Raw genomic sequence first — 20,686 nt, forward strand, 5'->3', positions numbered from 1 at the left:
GCAGGGGAAAAAAAAGAAATCTATCACCATTTCCTCCTCATTCTCCATGATACCTAACTCTCTCCTCTGCAATACTAAGGTTAAAGATGGCCAATACACGTTTATTGTTAGGGTTAAAAAACAGAAGGAAGCTTCGATTTTCTGAATTTGGAATTGAAGTGTCAGCTGGGAGAGACAGACTGGGAGAAAAAAAGTGTGACTCGAGCAGAGTGCCTGACACATAGTAGGCAATCACATTTATCCGTTGACTGTGTTGAGTAAAAAAAATGCTAGGGTCATAAGGAGAATCTATATTTTCTTTGGTGTCCTTGTTACAAGGGATAATGAGAATAATTTCCCCATTTGTGAACTGTCACTGAAGTGTAAAGCTGGATGTGTTGGGAAGGAGATGGGGGGCGGGGAACGGATTTGAAGATACTCACTGTCTCCCGGCTCTATAGGCACAGCATGCGTTCCTGATCTGATGATGTTTCCCTTAGCCATGAACTGAAATGAAAAATCAACACGAAAACAACCTTTTGAGCCTAACACACTTCTCAACATCGTACTCCCCACAAGACCTGCTTTCTGTCCTTGAATCTCTGCCAGAGAGAATCAACGGCCTGAAAATCAAAGAATCAAGGGGAACATGGGTAAGAAAGCAAGATGGCGGTGCACAGGCAATTCTTACATTCCTGGCTTTTTAACCACTTTCGTCTACCGTTGAACTCCAAATATATTTTGTAGCCTTATTCTTACCAGGTAATAGAAAATGAGCTCTTTTGGTTCCCCAAGGGCCTGCCCATTGAGTGTATAGTATGCCTTGATAATCTGAGTTTGGCCACAGGGCAGGGTACCGGCCACAGGCTCCAGGTGAACATAATTCCCGCTGAAGGAGAAAGCGTGCCTCGCAAGGTGCTGAGCACCCTGGTGTTCTTCTCTTAACCATACATAGTTAAAACAAAAGCTAGTTTGCTCGTGGAAGGCCTGATAAAACAGAAAAACAAAGAATATTGTTTCGATAGTCTTCACTTTAGCTTCCCACCAAAACGAACAGTTAAAATTTTGTGTCTTCCCTTCTAACATATACTGTGCATCATCCTCATCCCTGTTCACCACCGAATAAACAAATTATCAGCCTCTCAAATTGCAGAGATTAAAAGGAAATATTTAGAAATTAATCTCCTTTGCCCTGAATTTGCCAAATCGTCATTGATTTACCTTTTCTTCTGTAGCGCAAGGCCGGAGGAACAATGACGTCCCAGTGAGAATGGCAAGTAGTCTTAACAAGCATAAAAGGAAATCTTTAGATAAGAGAAGTGCCTTGTAAATTGGTTTCATTGAAATTATGTTGTATATATTAATGTAATATTTTATAACTGTAAGGGCTTCAAAGTTGTTTGTAAATAATCCCAGCCAATTATCATCTATGCTTCTTATCATTACTATGACTTTGGATTTTTAAGCCCTTGTAGTTTTGGGACATTTACACCTTGAAAATGTTGTCTAGGAGATAATTCTATTTATTGCCCCCGCAGTGGTTGCTCCTTAGCTATTTTATGAGTACACATCCTTTCTTTTTCGCAATTTACTAGGTGTATTTTGTGGACCTTTGTATTTGCTATCATGATAAAGTTCCTATTTTTTTATGATTGCCCTGAAATATATCATACTAATAATTGTAACTATGATTGTAGAGTTTCAAATATAGGGACACTCTATTCATCCTTTCAATCCTAAGGAAGAGCAGGTATCTATCACATAGAAAACATTAAGCATCATTCCATATTTTAAATTGAATTAACATGTCAACATTGGGAAATGGAAATAATTTCAATGCTATTTATCTAACCTGGAATCAATAAATCATTATCTTTTTACCACTTCTTTGCTTGAGATTACAAGAGCAAAGTCTTTTGGGGCGCCTGGGTGGCGCAGTCGGTTAAGCGTCCGACTTCAGCCAGGTCACGATCTCGCGGTCCGTGAGTTCGAGCCCCGCGTCAGGCTCTGGGCTGATGGCTCGGAGCCTGGAACCTGTTTCCGATTCTGTGTCTCCTTCTCTCTCTGCCCCTCCCCCGTTCATGCTCTGTCTCTCTCTGTCCCAAAAATAAATAAACGTTGAAAAAACAAAAAAAACAAAAAAAACAAGAGCAAAGTCTTTTTAGTTACAGAAATCTTTTGATCCTCATCATTAGGCAATATATACGAAGAATGTGTGGGGGTTCCAATCACTCTTAAAGTTATTTGAGTAGACATAGAGAAAAACAACAGAAAACAAATTACATGAATTACTCACCTATTGAGGAACTGATATTGTTCAGGACCAAATCCTATATGCATTTTTTTTTTTGCACGATACATAAAATTTTAAAGATAATGCGAATGAAATGATCAGACACTTCTATAGTATCTCTTCTAATGTCTTTGTTATTTTATTTTATTTTATTTTTTTAATTTTTTTTTAATGTTTATTTATTTTTGAGACAGAGAGAGACAGAGCATGAACGGGGGAGGGGCAGAGAGAGAGGGAGACACAGAATCGGAAGCAGGCTCCAGGCTCCGAGCCATCAGCCCAGAGCCCGACGCGGGGCTTGAACTCACGGACCACGAGATCGTGACCTGAGCTGAAGTCGGACGCTTAATCGACTGAGCCACCCAGGCGCCCCTGTCTTTGTTATTTTAAATGAAAATTTTAATTCCCAAGTTTATCCCTAAGTTGGACAGCTTCTCATTTCTATCTCTTAAATACAATGTATGCTTCCTCGTGTTTGAATAAATAATGGTCACCGAGGTGTCTCTTTGTCCTCTGTTTTTTTTTTTTTCTTTCATACTTACCACAACAGAAATTTTGTTGGCCAAGACGTTAGTGGTATTGATGGAAAACTGTACAAGACCCTGTTCATTGGTAGTTGCATTGTAAAGATAATTGGCTTCACTTGCAGAGATAAAGATAAGTTTATTGGGGATGGGTACACCTTTCCCATCCACCAGAAGCACCTAGAGAAGAAACGTACTTGATAAGTTATATGGATAATACTCAGAGAAGACAGAACTCATGGGAACAAATTCCTTTGCTGCCATAACTGAACGAAAAAAGCAAAAGCAAACCTCTAAAACAACCCTTCCATATTTACTACAAAATCAAATTTTTTTCCACTTGTATCCTCATTTCTCTCATCTTTTTACTCTGTTTTTGGATCCTCATGTCTTTTTCGTCTCTGCAGACAAACCCCATAAGCAGCCCCACAAAAAGTGTTTCTTTTTGAGAAGAATTATAAGTTATTTTAAATACATTGTTATAAAATGGGTGAATAATTATAAATAACTATAAAAAGGGTAAAATTATTACTTAAAATTAAAATGTATACCTTAGGCATGAGAATAATTTAATAATAATGGCCATGAAATATATGCTATTACAGGTCCTATGCCTAAAAATAAAGCCACTTATCCACTTGCTTCTAAATAGAACGACGGAGGGGCGCCTGGGTGGCGCAGTTGGTTAAGCGTCCGACTTCAGCCAGGTCACGATCTCGGGGTCTGTGAGTTGGAGCCCCGCGTCGGGCTCTGGGCTGATGGTTCAGAGCCTGGAGCCTGTTTCTGATTCTGTGTCTCCCTCTCTCTCTGCCCCTCCCCCATTCATGCTCTGTCTCTCTCTGTCCCAAAAATAAATAAACGTTGAAAAAAAATTAAAAAAAAAATAAATAGAACAACGGATATAAAGGAGGATACTCGCAGCCATAATTGAGAATGATTTGTGAGAAATTCTCTTAAAATTCTGAAGCTGGCTGGATAATGGCAGAAATATATTTATTGTAAGACGGTTGGTAGAGAAGGTTTGACATAATCACTACTTCATATCACATTAAGAATCTTCATTAGCTACATGTTCTAAAAAGAAATAGTACCTCTGATTCCCAAAATACTGTCGTATGTGTTTGTACATTTTATTGGTGATATTTACAAAGGAAGGTCCTTTTTCTTGGTTTCATGTTTTGGGTCTAATTGATATCGCTAACTAGATGTAGGCTACATCATCATGCCCTGATGGTAGGTACAACTAGATACTTCATTATTTGTGAATTGCAATATACTCTACCTGTCCAAAGAAGGGGATTCCTCGTCTAAAGTGTGAATCCACTTTCACGAACCTGAGTTTGGTTACAGTATTGGTGATTTCACTGGTCCCGTTTCCAGTAAGTACTATGTCTAAAAATATGTAGAGAAGAGTAAGTACTCTTGGAAGTTACTTTAGTCCTAAAATTCATGTCCTTCCACCTTCTTTATGGCCGTTGTTTTGTTATGGAAAACAAACCAATGCTTATGGTTTCACTCCCCACATTAATTTGGAGTTCACACCTGTTCCCTCTTCTCTGATCTTGGCTTCCACTTTAAGTTTCATTTCAAAACCCATATTTTTAATCTGGAGTACATTTGTGTTTACTTGTTGGGTGATGCAGCCATTGCTGTCGAGCTGAGAGAGGAAAAAAAAAATTGATCAGTCCCATACTGATTAAGACCATACTGACGAAGACTAAATTTATCATTTTCTTTCTGATGCCGAGACAATTTCTTTGGGTTAAACATGTTAGTTGGCCTTTAATATTCACATCTGCTCTCTAAGGGTTAGTCATCAAAATGAGAATTCTATTGACTAAGAATAGAAAGTCTTTCTTTTTTTTGGTGGGGAATATATTGGGATAAGCTTGCTCCGATGTCTTCTTTCTAGTTAGTAAAACAGGGTGGCTGTTGTCAACACTGATAGTCCCTAGCGAGAACATTGTAGACTAACCTGTTGACTGAATTTCTCACAGAACTCGTTCTTTTGACAATTAGAATGATGAAGTAATTTTCTGCACAGGCTCACAGTTGCAAGTCCTGGGACAGGTTTCCCATAGGTGTATCTGTCATGTAAGAAATAAATCAGGAACTGAGGAAGGGTATCTACCTTTTCCACTGCATCAACCCACCACAGATCAAACACATACTCTTGGCAGTTCCTTGTATTTCTTCATCATTTTGGGCTCATATCAAGTTGAAATAAGTCTGGAAAGTATCTTTATCAAGAGGTGCTACTTAGTAAGGCATTTGAAACTGTGCTGCAATGTATAATCAAGTTTCCTTCGGGATTTAAAAAATTTCTTCCTTTGGGGCACCTGGGTGGCTCAGTTGATTAACTGTTCAATTCTTGATATCAGCTCAGGTCGTGATCTCCCAGTTGTGAGACTGAGCCTTGTGCCGGGCTCTGTGCTAAGCCTAGAGCCTGCTTGGGATTCTCTCTCTCCCTCTCTCTTTGTCCCTCCCCTTGCACACTCTCTCAAAATAAATAAACATTTAGAAAAATTTCTTCCTTGTAGCCTATTTTTTTATCGTTCTTTTTATTCTGTCATTATAAAATCAAAACTTGTTGTTTATACCAAGTGAGAAACTTAGATAATAAATAGAATCAAAATAAATAAATAATAGAAATAATAAAGCTAACACCGTAATGTGCTTTCATACACACACACACACAGAAAGAGAGAGAGAGAGAGAGAAAGAGAGGAAAGAAAGCTCTGATAAAGCCAAACAACCATGGGGCATATAAAACAAAATTGTGTGTGTGTGTGTGTGTGTGTGTGTGTGTGTGTGTATGCACTCTATTTCTCTATTAGTTTTTTTTTTTCCTCTCTCGATAAAAATGGAATACTTAATAATCAGTTTGCTTTGGGCATTAGTTTTATATGTAAATACTTCCAATATCACTTCAAATAAAATCAGAGCAACTTATTCTGAAACCCCTTTCTAAGACACAGATATCAGCACTAGGATGCCATTAAGTTAGGAAGATCCTTGAGGCAAAGGTCCAGATGCCTTGATGCTTCCGGTATATAATATTTAGATGGGCATATTTTTGCACCTGCATGCTCCCTCTGCTACTGATGATTTATAGGAAATGAGTTTTAATTCTCAAGGTTGAAATGAACTGTAAGAGCTAGTTGTAAATGCAAAAGGTTAAAGAAGAAGGGAACCCTTACAAGACAGAAAAAAATTTTCAAAAATAGCATTAGTAAGTCCTTCGCTATCAATAATTACTTTAAATGTACACAGATCAAATTACCCAATAAAAAAAAATAGAGGGGATGAATGGATAAAAATACAAGATCCAACTATATGCTGTATACAAGAGACTCACTTTAGACTGAAGGACACATATAGGCTGAAAGTGAAGGGATAGAAAAAGATATTCCATAAAGATGGTAACCAAAAAAGATCAGGGGTGGTTATACTAACATCACAGAAAATAAACTTTAAGTCAAGAAATGTCACAAGAAACAAAGAAGAAGTTGTATAATGATACAAGGCTCAATTCACCAGGAAGATATAGCAATTATAAAAATATATGCATCCAGCACCAAAACATCTAACTATAAGAAGCAGACACTGACAGAACAGAAAAGAGAAACAGACAATGATACAACAATAGTAGAAGACTTCAATACCCCACTGTCAATAATAGATAGAATATCCAGACGGAAAATCAAGAAGAAACAGTGACACTGAACAATCTTAGACTACATGGACTTAAGAAACATATTTAGAATATTATACCCCAGTGTTGGCAAGGATGTGGAGAAAAAAGAATCCTTGTGTACTATTGGTGGGAATGAAAATTGGTATAGCTACCATGAAAAACTATGGAAGATTTTCAAAAAATTACCATATGACCCAATAATTCCACTACTGGATATTTAACACCATTGCCCCAAACTTCTGGGATGCAGCAAAGGTGGTCATAAGAGGAAATTATATAGCAATGCAGGCCTTCCTAAGGAAGGAAGAAAGATCTCAGATACACAACCTAACCTTACACCTCAAAGAGCTGGAAAAAGAACAACAAATAAAACCCCAAGGCAGCAGAAGACAGGAAATAATAAAGATTAGAGCAGAAATCAATGATATCGAAGCCAAAAAAGCGGTAGAACAGATCAATGAAAGCAGGAGCTGGTTCTTTGAAAGAATTAACAAAATTGATAAACCACTAGCCAGTGTGATCAAAAAGAAAAAGGAAAGGACCCAAATAAATAAAATTAAAAAATAAATAAAAACTGGGGGTGCCTGGGTGGCTCAGTCAGTTAAGCGTCTGACTTCAGCTCAGGTCATGATCTCGCGGTTTGTGAGTTTGAGCCCCACGTCGGGCTCTGTGCTGACAGCTCGGAGCTTGGAGCCTGCTTCGGATTCTGTGTCTCGCTCTCTCTCTGCCCCTCCCCTGCTCACGCTCTGTCTCTCTCTGTCTCAAAAATAAATAAAACATTAAAAAAAATTAAAAAAAAACTGGAACAGGAATAAATAGAAAATTTTAACGGACCCATAACCAGTAAAGAAATCAAATTGGTGATCAAAAATCTCCCAAAAAACAAGAGTCCAGGGCTGGATGGCTTTACAGGGGAATTCTACCAAACATTTAGAGAAAAGTTAGCTCCTATTCTCTCTCTTTTTTTTTGAATATGAAATTTATTGTCAAATTGGTTTCCATACAACACCCAGTGCTCATCACAACAGGTGCCCTCCTCAATGCCCATCACCTACCCTCCTCTCCCTCCAACCCCCCATCAACCCTCAGATTGTTCTCAGTTTTTAAGAGTCTCTTAGCACCTATTCTCTTGAAGCTGTTCCAAAAAATAGAAATAGAAGGAAAACTTCCAAACTCTTTCTATGAAGCCAGCATTACCTTGACTCCAAAACCAGACAAAGACCCTACTAAAAAGGAGAACTATAGACAATTTCCCTGATGAACATGGATGCAAAAATCCTCAACAAGATAGTAGCCAACTGAATCCAACAGTACATTAAAAAAACTATTCACCATAACCAAGTGGGATTTACACCCGGGATGCAGGGCTGGTTCCATATCCTCAAAACAATCAATGTGGTACATCATATCAATAAAAGAAAGGACAAGAACCACATGATCCTCTCAGTAGATGCAGAGAAAGCATTTGACAAAATACAGCATCTTTTCTTGATAAAAACCCTGAAGAAAATAGGGATAGAAGGATCATACCTCGAGATCATAAAGGCCATGTACGAAAGACCCACCACTAATATCATCCTCAATGGGGAAAAACTGAGAGTTTTCCCCCTAAGGTCAGGAACACGACAGAGATGTCCACTCTCACCACTGTTACTCGAGATAGTATTGGAATTCTTATCCTCAGCAATTAGAAAACACAAAGGAATAAAGGCATACAAATCAGCCAAGAGGAGGTCAAACTTCCAGTCTTCACAGACAACATGATACTCTATATGGAAAACCCAAACGATTCCACCAAAAAACTGCTAGAACTGATCCATGAATTCAGAAAAGTTGCAGGATATAAAATCAATGCACAGAAATCGGTTGCATTTCTATACACCAGTAATGAAGCAACAGAAAGAGAAATCGAGGAGTAGATTCCATTTATAATTGCACCAAAAACCATAAAGTACCTAGGAATAAACATAACCAAAGAGGTGAAAAATCTATACAATTAAAACTATAGAAAGCTTATGAAAGAAATTGGAGAACACACACACACACACACACACACACACACACACACACAAAAGGAAGAATATTCCATGCTCCTGGATTGGAAGAACAAACATTGTTAAAATGTTGATACTACCCAAAGCCATCCACATATTCAATGCAATCCCTATCAAAATAACACCAGCATTCTTCACAGAGTTAGAAAAAATAATCCTTAAATTCGTATGGAACCAGAAAAGGCCCCAAATAGCCAAAACAATCTTGAAAAAGAAAACTGAAGCTGGAAGCATCACACTCCCAGACTTCAAGACATATTACAAAGCTGTAATCATCAAGACAGTATGGTACAAACGTTCGGATCAATGGAACAGAATAGAGAACCCAGAAATGGATCCACAAACGTATGGCCAACTAATCTTTGACAAAGCCAGAAAGAATATCCAATGGAATAAAGACAGTCTCTTCAGCAAGTGGTGCTGGGAAAACTGGACAGCGACATGCAGAAGAATGAACTTGGACCACTTTCTTACACTATACACAAAAAGAAACTCAAAATGGGTGAAAGACCTAAATGTAAGACAGGAAGCCATCAAAATCCTTGAGGAGAAAGCAGGCAAAAGCCTCTTTGATCTTGGCCGCAGTAACTTCTTACTCAACACGTGTCTGGAGGCAAGGGAAACAAAAGCAAAAACGAACTATTGGGACTTCATCAAAATAAAAAAGCATCTGCACAGAGAAGAAAACAATCAGCAAAACTAAAGGGCAACCGACAGAATGGGAGAAGATATTTGCAAATGACATATCAGATATAGGGTTAATATAAAATCTATAAAGAATTTATCAAGCTCAACACCCAAAAAACAAATAATCCAGTGAAGAAATGGGCAAAAGACATGAATAGACACTTCTCCAAAGAAGACTTCCAAATGGTGAACAGATACATGAAAAAATGCTCATCACTCATCATCAGGGAAATACAAATTAAAACCACAATGATTTACCACCTCACACCTGTCAGAATGGCTAACATTAACAATTCAGGCAACAACAGATGTTGGTGAGGATGTGGAGAAAGAGGATCTCTTTTGCACTGCTGGTGGGAATGCAAGCTGGTGCAGCCATTCTGGAAAACAGTATGGAGTTTCCTCAAAAAGTTAAAAATAGAAATATTCTACGACCCAGCAATTGCACTACTAGGTATTTATCCAAGGGATACAGGTGTGCTGTTTTGAAGGGGCACATGCACCCCAATGTTTATAGCAGCTCTATCAACAATAGCCAAAGTCTGGAAAGAGCCCAAATGTCCAACGATGGATGAATGGATAAAGAAGAAGTGGTGTATATATATATATATATATATACACACAATGGAGTATTACTTGTCAATCAAAATGAATGAAAATCTTGCCATTTGCAACTGCGTGGAGGGAACTGAAGGGTATTATGCTAAGTGAAATCAGTCACTCAGAGAAAGACAAAAATCATATGACTTCACTCATATGAGGACTTTAAGAGACAAACAGATTAACATAAGGGAAAGGAAACAAAAATAATATAAAAACAGGAGGGGGGGACAAAACATAAGAGACTCTTAAATATAGAGAACAAAAAGGGGTTGTGGGAGGAGGGATGTTCTAAATGGGTAAGGGGCATTAAGGAATCTACTCCTGAAATCATTGTTGCACTATATGCTAACTAACTTGGATGTAAATTAAATAATAAATGAATTAAAAGAAAAGAAAAGAAATACTCCAAGGATCCTCTTAAAATTGGTCAGAGGAGAAATTAAAATTAATCAATTCAATGTCTCATTAGGACATTGAGACAAATCCAGCAAAAGGGACATTTCAGGCAAATCCAGCAAAACGGACATTTACAGGCCAACTGGCCGCTCTCTCTCCAATAAGTTAACATCCTGGAGAGAAAAGGAGGTTCCAGACTTTTAAAACTTTAAGATATTTATAGATTCCCATGGCTTGCTAAAAAATATTAGGGAAGAAAACTGGGACAAATGGGACAAATGGGACAAATTAAGCAAAAGTTCATTATTGTGTAATGGTCCATGGGTAATCATGATGGGTGCATGATTTTCATTTTACTATTCTGTTAACTTTTGCATTCAAAAAAATTTCCATTGTGGAGAGCTGGAAAAAAGGGGTACGTATGAGTCATAGTAATCAAGAGTAATGAGTAAATCAGTTTTAGAAAGATTGAGGGAACTTGAGTATAAAATAAGAATTAGTATTAGAAAATTACTTTTGATTTTGTTAAGTATGATAATGACGTCATGACTACGTAGGAAAATGTCAGTAATTTTAATTTTTTATTTTTATTATTTAAAAAAAATTTTTTAATGTTTATTTATTTTTGAGAGAGTGAGAGACACAGACAGAGCGCAAGTGGGAAGGGGCATAGAGAGAGGGAGACACAGAATCCAAAGTAGACTCCAGGCTCTGAGCTGCCAGCACAGAGCCCGACGTGGGGCTCGAACCCACAAACCGTGAAATCATGACCTGAGCTGAAGTCAGACGCTCAACCAACTGAGCCACTCAGGTGTCCCAGAAAATGTCAATAATTTTTAAAGGTACATAGTGCTGCATCAAGGGGACAATGTAATGATCTTTGTAATTTATCCAGAAATGTTAAAGCAAAAAAAAAAAATGATGTAGCAAATATAGAAAGGTGTTAGTTGTTAAATCATAATTATGGGTGTCCTCTATTCCTCTACATATTTGAAAATTTTAATAATAAGCAGCTGAAATAAGTCATTGAAATGTTTTTTAATTCAGTTAAAAATTAATTTGTACTTAGGTACCTAGCTAAATAATGACTCAATTGGAGGCAAAATCTGAAATTTCAGGCAAAAGAAATTTAACTCACATCCCACATACTGTTATGTTCACTTTTTCATCCAGGATACTGATTATCTTTGGCACCTGAACTTTGACCTCAAACTTGGGAAGCACTGTTGGTAGAGATAATGGAAATAGGGAGGTTGGTAAATATTTAATGGAAATACAAATATTTTCATGTCTGTAATTTTCCCCAAAATAATATCCTGAAGGCCTAGATGCATTTTTCTTTTTTTTCAATATATGAAGTTTATTGTCAAATTGGTTTCCATACAACACCCAGTGCTCATCCCAAAAGGTGCCCTCCTCAATACCCATCACCCACCCTCCCCTCCCTCCCACCCCCCATCAACCCTCAGTTTGTTCTCAGTCTCTTATAGATGCATTTTTCAATGTGCCAACTTTAAGATAATAAGGTTTAACAACTCATGCAAAATTTAACTGACTTCGTGGTGACAGCAGATCTGAATGACACTAAACAAATGATGATGGTTCCACTGAAATAAGAATTTTGATACTTGGCAAAGTGCAACTTGCTACTGGAAATCAGACTCTCGTGAATTTCTGGTGCACAGAATTACGATGACTTTACAAACAGCTAAAGCTGATTCTAATCCAAGTTCAACATACCTACGCGGAATTCAAAAAATCTAAATGAATGCTTGGTAAGAAACAAAATGTTATGTCCTTTTCATCGTTCATAATCCATACCAAATTCCTCTACAGTGAAGGAGTGCTCTATCCTTTTGCCTGATTCTTTTTGTACCACCACCTTGTAAGAGCCCTGAATGGGCTCGGACGAGAGGGGAAAGGCCAGCTGTTGGAGGCCACTCTCCAACTTGACACCTTGCCATTGTCCCACACGGTTTCCTTTTGGGTCCTAGACAGAAACAGGGAGCATGGAGAATAATCATGTAGCTATGATAGCCCTTGAACAAAAGACTTTGGGGTTGGTAACTGGCATTGCCTTCAGAAGAGATAAACACAGAAGAAAGATAAAACAGGGTAAACCTGACATCTGGGAGCAGGGGATTTTAGATCTGACAGTTGGTTTTTTTAATAGTAATTCATCTGTCAGGAGTATCAGAACTTCCATTCTTAAATGCACTGGTTTCTTTATACAAGACTCTGATGCTTACCTCAAGGTATACCAGTGGAATCTATATGAAAAAAGGAAAGAAGAGATGTGATTAGAATTTCACCGAAGACTGGGGCGCCTGGGTGGCACAGTCGGTTGAGCGTCCGACTTCAGCCAGGTCACGATCTCGCGGTCCGTGAGTTCGAGCCCCGCGTCAGGCTCTGGGCTGATGGCTCAGAGCCTGGAGCCTGTTTCCGATTCTGTGTCTCCCTCTCTCTCTGCCCCTCCCCCGTTCATGCTCTGTCTCTCTCTGTCCCAAAAATAAAAATAAACGTTGAAAAAAAAAAAAAAAAGAATTTCACCGGAGACTATGATTTCAGACTTGTGATCAAATAGGGAAATGGGAAAATGGATTCTGTAGTAAGTTATAACAAAATTTAACCTGAAACATTAAAGAGCTAGAACTGTTCAGGGAAACTAGTAAATAGTTCTGAGCGAAAAGCATAAATAACGTATTTCCACAACACTCATTGTGTTGCCATTTCCCAGAAAAATATTTTTGGTGAATAAGTTTTATTAATATTTATTAATTTACTCATATTTTTAATCAGTAATACTAGGTACTTACGACCTGTAAGTAAAGAATATGACTATACTGCTTACTTATATAAATTGTATATTAATAGCGTGATATGTCATTATGACTTAGACCAAATAAGAATTTTGGTTAACAGTTCACTAAGAACATTTTTTCCTAATTTAAAAACTTGCATTTTTACAGCAGCTTTGTTTCCTTCCTTGTTGAAAGCTAGTTGGAGCAAGGATCACCCAATTAACAAAAATGAAATCTTTACATGTGATATATATTGTATATTATATTATGTGTTAATATCTATGACAAATACATGTGTATATAGTATAGATACGTACTTGTTACCATATTACAATCTTGTCTATTATGTATATATTCAGAAACAGTGAAACTCTGTGCTTTTAGTAATCATAAACTCCTTGAGAGTATGGATATGGATAACGTCTCACTTTTTTACTCTTCATTATGTTTAATCTATTATGGTCACAGCAATAAATGTAGCTGACTCTTGTTGAGCTGATTAATTACTGTTATAAGAGAGACAGCTTCCTCCATTGTTTACTCCTCAGTAATGCCTTCCATAAGACTCTAGATCTGTAGGGAGTTAGGATCCCAGTTTCCAAAAGGAATGTGTTTCATCTTCTTGCTTTTCCTGGACCTTCCGGCCCCTGCTTGGGTGAGTACTCCCATCCCCTCCCCCCATCCCCACCACCAACCCAAACCGTAACCACTGAGATCCTTACCAGTTCATTTAAGGGGTGAAAGTTTTCATCCACAGAGACAATACGGAATTTTACTAAAAAAGAAATACTCTGATAAGACTCAGACATGATATGATAAGGCAGGTCATGTGAGTGATAGGGCAGGAGGCTAAGAGATGGGGATAATTAATGGCGCCTGGCTGGAAAACCAGCTTTGGGGTGGCCTCTCCTTCTCAGTAGTGCCCCAGTAGTAGAATTTCCCTACGTACCTGTCTGTCCTGGTTTATAGATGGGCTTGTCTGTCTGGACAAAGACCAGACTTTGAGCATTCTTTACCAGCACTGTGTTCCTCTTCCTGAAGTCTTGTGTTGGTCCCTTTATCTGGACACTGAGAAATGCCATCTCTGACAAGGATGAGCTCCTTGGGAGCTGAACAACAAAAAATACCACCGAGGAGTTGCACAGTCTTCTTTCTCTGAATCCTTCATCCATGACTATTTTCTACCTCTCTCTCAGCTTCACCAAGGGCTAGGTAAGTATGAATATTTTGCCAGACATGAATGAAGATAATAACATAAGATATAGGGGAGATATGTCAGTGAGAACAGCCGTCAGTGGAACCCAAATATCCAGAGAGCTAACCTGGAACTCTAGTTATTAAATCACACTCCTTTTAACAGAGTAAAATCTATGCGGAAAGAATGGAAAGAAGCATCTTTATAAAAATATGGGAGAATATGGGAGCTGAGTATCCCAAGCACAAAGAGGGCGACCTCGAAGAGGTACTGGATGTTTGCTTTGAGTTTCTGGTACTATTAATACATTCAGAGGACAAAGACACCTAACATTTCGCCATAGGAGAAAAATTCTGCTACAAAATTCTGCTGTCCTACCATGAAATTTTTGTATAATCTCTTTCCAGGTATTGCTTGCTCTAACCTTAAAGAGATGGTTACATATCAAAATTAGAAACCCTCTTTGACTAAGCCAAGGCGCATGGGTGGTTCAGGCATCCGACTCGTGATTTCGGCTCATGTCACGATCCCAAGGTTCATGAGATCGAGCCCTGTGTCGGGCTCTGCGCTGACAGCATGAAGCCTGCTTGGGATTGGGGTTCTCTCTCTCTCTCTCTCTCTCTCTCTCTCAAAATAAATAAACAACCTTTATTTAAAAAAGAAAAGAAAAGAAAATCTCTTTGACTAAGTCATGCTTTCTATGGCCAATAGAATTCTTTTTAATTTAAATTGAACTTTCGCATGCAGAAAAATATTTCTCTCCTCTGTGGTTGGAAATTCCATGCTTTGTTTCTTTTTTTTTTTAATTTTTTTTTAACATTTATTTATTTTTGAGACAGAGAGAGACAGAGCATGAACGGGGGAGGGGCAGAGAGAGAGGGAGACACAGAATCTGAAACAGGCTCCAGGCTCTGAGCGGTCAGCACAGAGCCCGACGCGGGGCTCGAACCCACAGACCGCGAGGTCACGACCTGAGCCGAAGTCGGCCGCTTAACCGACCGAGCCACCCAGGCGCCCCCATGCTTTGTTTCTTAGTAGCTAAAAACTCACTCTCTTTCGTACGTTATGAAGTCCCCACCAACATTTAAAAAAAATATTGTATTTTTTTTAAAGGCTCCACATCCAAACGTGGGCTCAAACTCGTGACCCCAAGATGAAGAGTCACATGGTCTACCAACTGAGCCAGCGAGGTGCCCCAGCTCACTAACATTCTTAAAGTTGTTCTTTGCAGATTCAACACCAGCTCCCGTCACCATGATTCGATATAACGTATCAAACAAGGACAGGCAAATAGTACTCACAGTGAAGGAGACGCAGTGGAATAAATCCTTCTCCGCCACCAGGTCAGTGAAGAGGCTCTGGTTTCCCCTGAGGGACTCCAAGGAAGCACTTACGGTCACTGTCTCGTTCAGGTAGCTCAGAAGGACGCAACCCTTCTCAGGGGTCTCGGTGTGGAGCAGGGAGGGGACCAGCACCATATACTGCCTGGGGAGAGAAGGCTGAGTCAGAGACAGAAATGGAGAATAACAAGCATTTTCAACCATAAACGTGTTTTCCGTAACCATATGTACTTCTTGCTACGATTGATCCCATACCAACTGTCAATGAACAAAGAACAGGATGATGGAAGGTTCATCGCTGCCGGGCATACGAATTCTATTTTTCACTCCTGAGTAGTCCCTCACCCGCACAGCCTATACCAGAAGTTGGCCTCAAGGATGTTATAGTTTTACATGCACTCTTTGTATTAAAGGGCATTAATATCCGAGTTTCTGAATATATACCCATAAAAGTACATATATATAACAAATTGCTGATGATTATTCACTTTATAAAAAGATTTACATTAAATTCTGTCTCTATAAACATCCCTTGTGCATGAACACCATGATTGAATACATTCATCTGGAAAAACCTCAGTGAAATTGTTTTCTTTGTAACAGCAGTACTGAAGACCTAATGTATTTGCTGTTTCTCTAAGGTTCTTCAGACATACCTTAGCCAAAATCAATGGTATTTTTATCAACAAGTTTTAATTTTTGTTATTAATTTGCACGCACACACAAGCACTCACAAGGACACATTGCACTTGATTAACATTCTCCTTCATCCTCACCCTCTTGAGGTAATCAATATTAATATATTGATATTAATACTTCTACGTTCATAAATATATCCTCGTGGTCAAACCTCTATGGGTCAATAAATTATCTTATTAAAAAACCAAGTTCATACAAAACGTATTACTTTACAGTCTTTTTTATTCTAATTATTGAATGTATTTAATCATTCAGAGGTATGGGCAACCTTTTGTGTGAGTTTACTTTCTTTATTTTTTTAGAGGGAGACAGTGCACGTACGAGTCGGGGAGAGGACAGAGGGCCAGAGAGAGAATCGCAAGCAGAGCCCAAGCTCAGGGTGGAGCCTGACTCAGGGTTCGATCCCATTACGCTGGGATCGTGACCAGAGCCGAAATCGAAATATGGATGCTCAAACGACTGAGTCACCTACGTGCCCCTTAAAGGTTGTGTTTTTAGGTAATCTCTACACCCAATACGGGGCTTGAATTTACAACCCCGTGGTCAAGAATCACCTTCTCCATTGACTGAGCCAGCCCGGCACCCTTGTGAGTTTACACTCTTGACTTTACTGACACGTTTCCTTTATCTATCATATTCTTACACACCCCCCTCCCCCTCCGGATAGTTCCAGTCACAATTCTAGCCATTTTTCAGGAACCCTCCCAAGTGACACGTTTGACCAAAAAACCGTTCATGAAACATTCGACGCCATATAATCTCCCCATAGCCTGAACCCCTATGGGCTGAAATGTGTTTCCTAAGTGCCTGGTACCTGCAAGGAATTGCGTTAAGCAGTCTCTGTGTTAATCCTCCTAACAATCCTGTGTGGTACATGCATCATTTTTTGTATGTTCGTGATAAACGCGAGACCCTCGCCAATTCCCAAATTTGAATACGCGACAGTAAGATACTGCCTGCTCTGCCTACTCACTAAACCAATAAATCATACACAAAATGTGACTTTGCAAAACTTTAGTGATTCAATAGCTGCAGATTTAAGTCCTTAATTCATTGGCGTTAATTTACAATTAAGAAAAAAAAAACCAGGGCTATTTTTCCTTATATTGTTTTACTACCCTTTCCCTTCTTCCTCCGACATGGACTCTTACGCTTAAGAAACAGCAGGCAGGGGTGCCTGGGTGGCGCAGTCGGTTAAGCGTCCGACTTCGGCCAGGTCACGATCTCGCGGTCCGGGAGTTCGAGCCCCGCGTCGGGCTCTGGGCTGACGGCTCAGAGCCTGGAGCCTGTTTCCGATTCTGTGTCTCCCTCTCTCTCTGCCCCTCCCCCGTTCATGCTCTGTCTCTCTCTGTCCCAAAAATAAATAAACGTTGAAAAAAAAAATTAAAAAAAAAAAAAAAAAGAAACAGCAGGCAATTTGACACGCAAAACACTATTTTATTACTTTTCAGAATTAATAGGTATGAGACTCACAGAAGAGAATAACAGAGACAGTTTAGTTGTGGAATCTAGAAGTCAGACTTGGTTCTCTCATTCTCCAAGGGGTCTCTTCCAACGCGTTCATCAAGCTGTATGTGTTTTAAGTTTTTCCTTGGCAAAACTGTATGCCATGGATCTTTAGATCTGCTCTTCAATAATTAAGATCTCATACACAGATTCAGTACCATCCTTATCAAAACCCCAATGACATTCGTGCGGAAATAGACAAATCTGCACATATTCTCTCTTTTAATAAACTTCAAGGGCAAATCACTCCAAATTACCAACAAACACTTATAATTAAACTATGAAGTAATATATTGAACATTGCACATTGGGAGCTACGATTCAGACACACAGAGGATCCAACGCTTAAAACAGAATGACTTTGGCTCAGGTCATGATCTCACAGTTCCCAAGTTCGAGCCCCACGTCAAGCTCTGTGCTGACAACTCAGAGCCTGGAGCCTGCTTCAGATTCTGTCTCCCTCTCTCTTTGCCTCTTCCCACTCACACCCTGTCTGTCTGTCTCTGCCTCTCAAAAATCAAAATAAACATTAAAAAAAAAATAGATTGACATTGAGGGAAGGTTGGGGGGGGGATGGGTTAAATAGGTGATGGGTGTTAAGGAGGTCACTTCTTGTGATGAGCATTGGTGTTGTATGTAAGTGATGAATCACTGAATTCCACAACTGAAACTATTTTACTGTATGCTAACTAACTGAAATGTAAACAAAAACAAAAAAATTCATTAAAATCTCAGGTGTTTTTATTGGATAAGTGCTAAAGTTTTGTTCTAAAGTAAAGAAGCTCAGAGCAGTTACATAACCTGTCCATAATCACTTAGATGGTACCTCTCATTGAATCCCTTTCTGGCATCTGGGTAGTTTTTGACCTGAATAATCTACTCTGAACTATATGTGTGTGTGTGTGTGTGTGTGTGTGTGTATGTATATATATGTATATATATGTGTATATATATATATAATGTAAATCACATTTATCAAAAATGTGGTAACTTATAAAAATTATCGGTTTTTACCTCCTCGTCCACACTTTTTTCCCTCCAGTTCTTTGATGTTCATAGGAAAGAAGGCATGAGTGTACAATAACTTATTCAATGTACTGTTTTTGTTCTTGTTAGTTATAAGCCTGTTTGATATCATAATTTAAAAAGTAATTCCATATACACCAGATATTTCAAACAACTATTTCATAAAGGCTTGTGAGCATTCATTTAATAGATATTGAAATTGGGACCCATCCAGGTTGAGCAGTTTGCCCAAGATTTCCTCTGTAAGTGAGCAATTAAACCCTTAAAATATTACCTAATCATGGATGTTGGCATTTTAAATATTTGCCTTTGTAGGAGTGACTGAATTTTGCAAATATTAAACAGAGGACTTTTAGTTTTCTCTTTTCGTCATGTTCCCCTGAAACCTCCATGACTCTGAAGCTTACTGACCCAAGGCAAAGGAGAACAGTCACCTGGGGCTTTTGGGTAATGTCTCTCATTTATCGCATTGAGGGCTAATAAGGTTGGGGCGACGCAGAATGTCTTCTACATAGACGATACCTCTTCTGTTTATGACAACTAGGCCATGAGGCTTGTTGTTCTTTACCAAATGGTGGATGGGATGTAAAGCAACAGTTTTCAGTGGGCAGAGTCATCCTGCGTTGTGTTGGACTGAAAACACAGACCGCTTAACATTTCCGACCCCAATAAATGCCCCTTGCTTCATCCATCCAGCCTCCACGCAGAAATCTGAACAGCACCCCCCCGCCCCCCGCCATATTTCCAGATGCTCTCTGGGTGGAATGCAGTGGGAGGTGGTACCATATGGCTGGTGGTACCATCCATAGTTGGAGATGAGGTAGAGGAGTGATGGGAGAGAAACGTACGCTGACCGGTTACTGGGAGATTGTACGCTGAAGGGATTTGAAGAAGAAAGGAAAGTGAGTTGGCCAGCGTTCTGACCTTTGATGCCTCTGCACATTTAGGACTCTGGAGGCTGCCATGATCAACCTGGCGTTTAGGACTCTGGAGGCTGCCATGATCAACCTGGCGTTTAGGACTCTGGAGGCTGCCATGATCAACCTGGAGGGGAGTGGGTAGGGGTCTGAACTTCAAACGGGAGAGGTGACTCTGCAGTACAGGTTGTATTGGAACAGCCGAGGGATTGGAGGAAGGATGCTGTGGCCAGTTCGGGGTTCTATAGGATAAAAAAAAGGGCTGAGGTGGATCAGAGTCGGCCAGAGAGGGCTTCTGGGACTTCTTGGTCAAGGAAGCAAGCTGAGACAAACCAGATGGCTGAAGACCCAAGTGATGAATGCTGGCAGGTAAGGAGAGGCTAGATTAGCAATGGCCGAGGAAGAACGAAAACTCTCAGGTTTCAGACTCTGAGCCTTTTTCTCCACCAGGAAGGAATGGAGATCACAACCTTCCAGATACTATGGGGAGGCCGTATCTAGTGTCTAGATACTATTGGGGAGGAACTGGGGAGAGGTGGAAGAGAAGCTTTGCAGTGATTGGATTTACAACCGACTTTACAACCGACTAGTTTTAAGTGACTCCTTGCCCCTCTCCCTGACTGATTTGTCACTGGGGTCTCTTGCTGAGGACTCAGTAAGTTATTGGATAAACAGAAGAAAAAGAAAAAGAAAAGGACCTGTGCTCCCTCTGCATGTGTGATCCACAGTATGAATTAAATGGCACCCCACTGTACATTTTAACTTTTTTTGTTGTTTTCTTTTTTTAATGTTTATTTTTGAGAGAGGGAGAGACAGAGTGTGAGTGGGGGGGGGAGGGGCAGAGAGAGAGCTAGGCACAGAATCTGAAGCAGGCTCCAGGTTCTGAACTGTCAGCACAGAGGTCCATGCGGGGCTCGAACTCATGAACCGTGAGATCGTGACCTGAGCTGAAGTCGGACGCTTAACTGA

At 39.4% G+C, this 20,686-nt stretch overlaps 1 protein-coding gene across 1 annotated transcript in view; it reads right to left on the reverse strand.

The window, feature by feature from the left end:
* The window catches only part of LOC125170879 (pregnancy zone protein-like), a 49,202-nt gene that overhangs the window by 28,084 nt on the left and 432 nt on the right, over positions 1–20,686 (reverse strand). Inside the window, 12 exon segments of the mRNA XM_047867776.1 lie at positions 423–486; positions 739–966; positions 2,815–2,976; positions 4,079–4,188; positions 4,339–4,453; positions 4,772–4,883; positions 11,372–11,456; positions 12,055–12,223; positions 12,483–12,503; positions 13,757–13,809; positions 13,984–14,143; positions 15,531–15,714. Of these exon segments, the coding sequence (XP_047723732.1) occupies positions 423–486; positions 739–966; positions 2,815–2,976; positions 4,079–4,188; positions 4,339–4,453; positions 4,772–4,883; positions 11,372–11,456; positions 12,055–12,223; positions 12,483–12,503; positions 13,757–13,809; positions 13,984–14,143; positions 15,531–15,714 (1,463 nt within the window).

The sequence above is a fragment of the Prionailurus viverrinus genome, chromosome B4 (genome assembly GCF_022837055.1).
Source record: "Prionailurus viverrinus isolate Anna chromosome B4, UM_Priviv_1.0, whole genome shotgun sequence".
Lineage (NCBI taxonomy): Eukaryota > Metazoa > Chordata > Mammalia > Carnivora > Felidae > Prionailurus > Prionailurus viverrinus.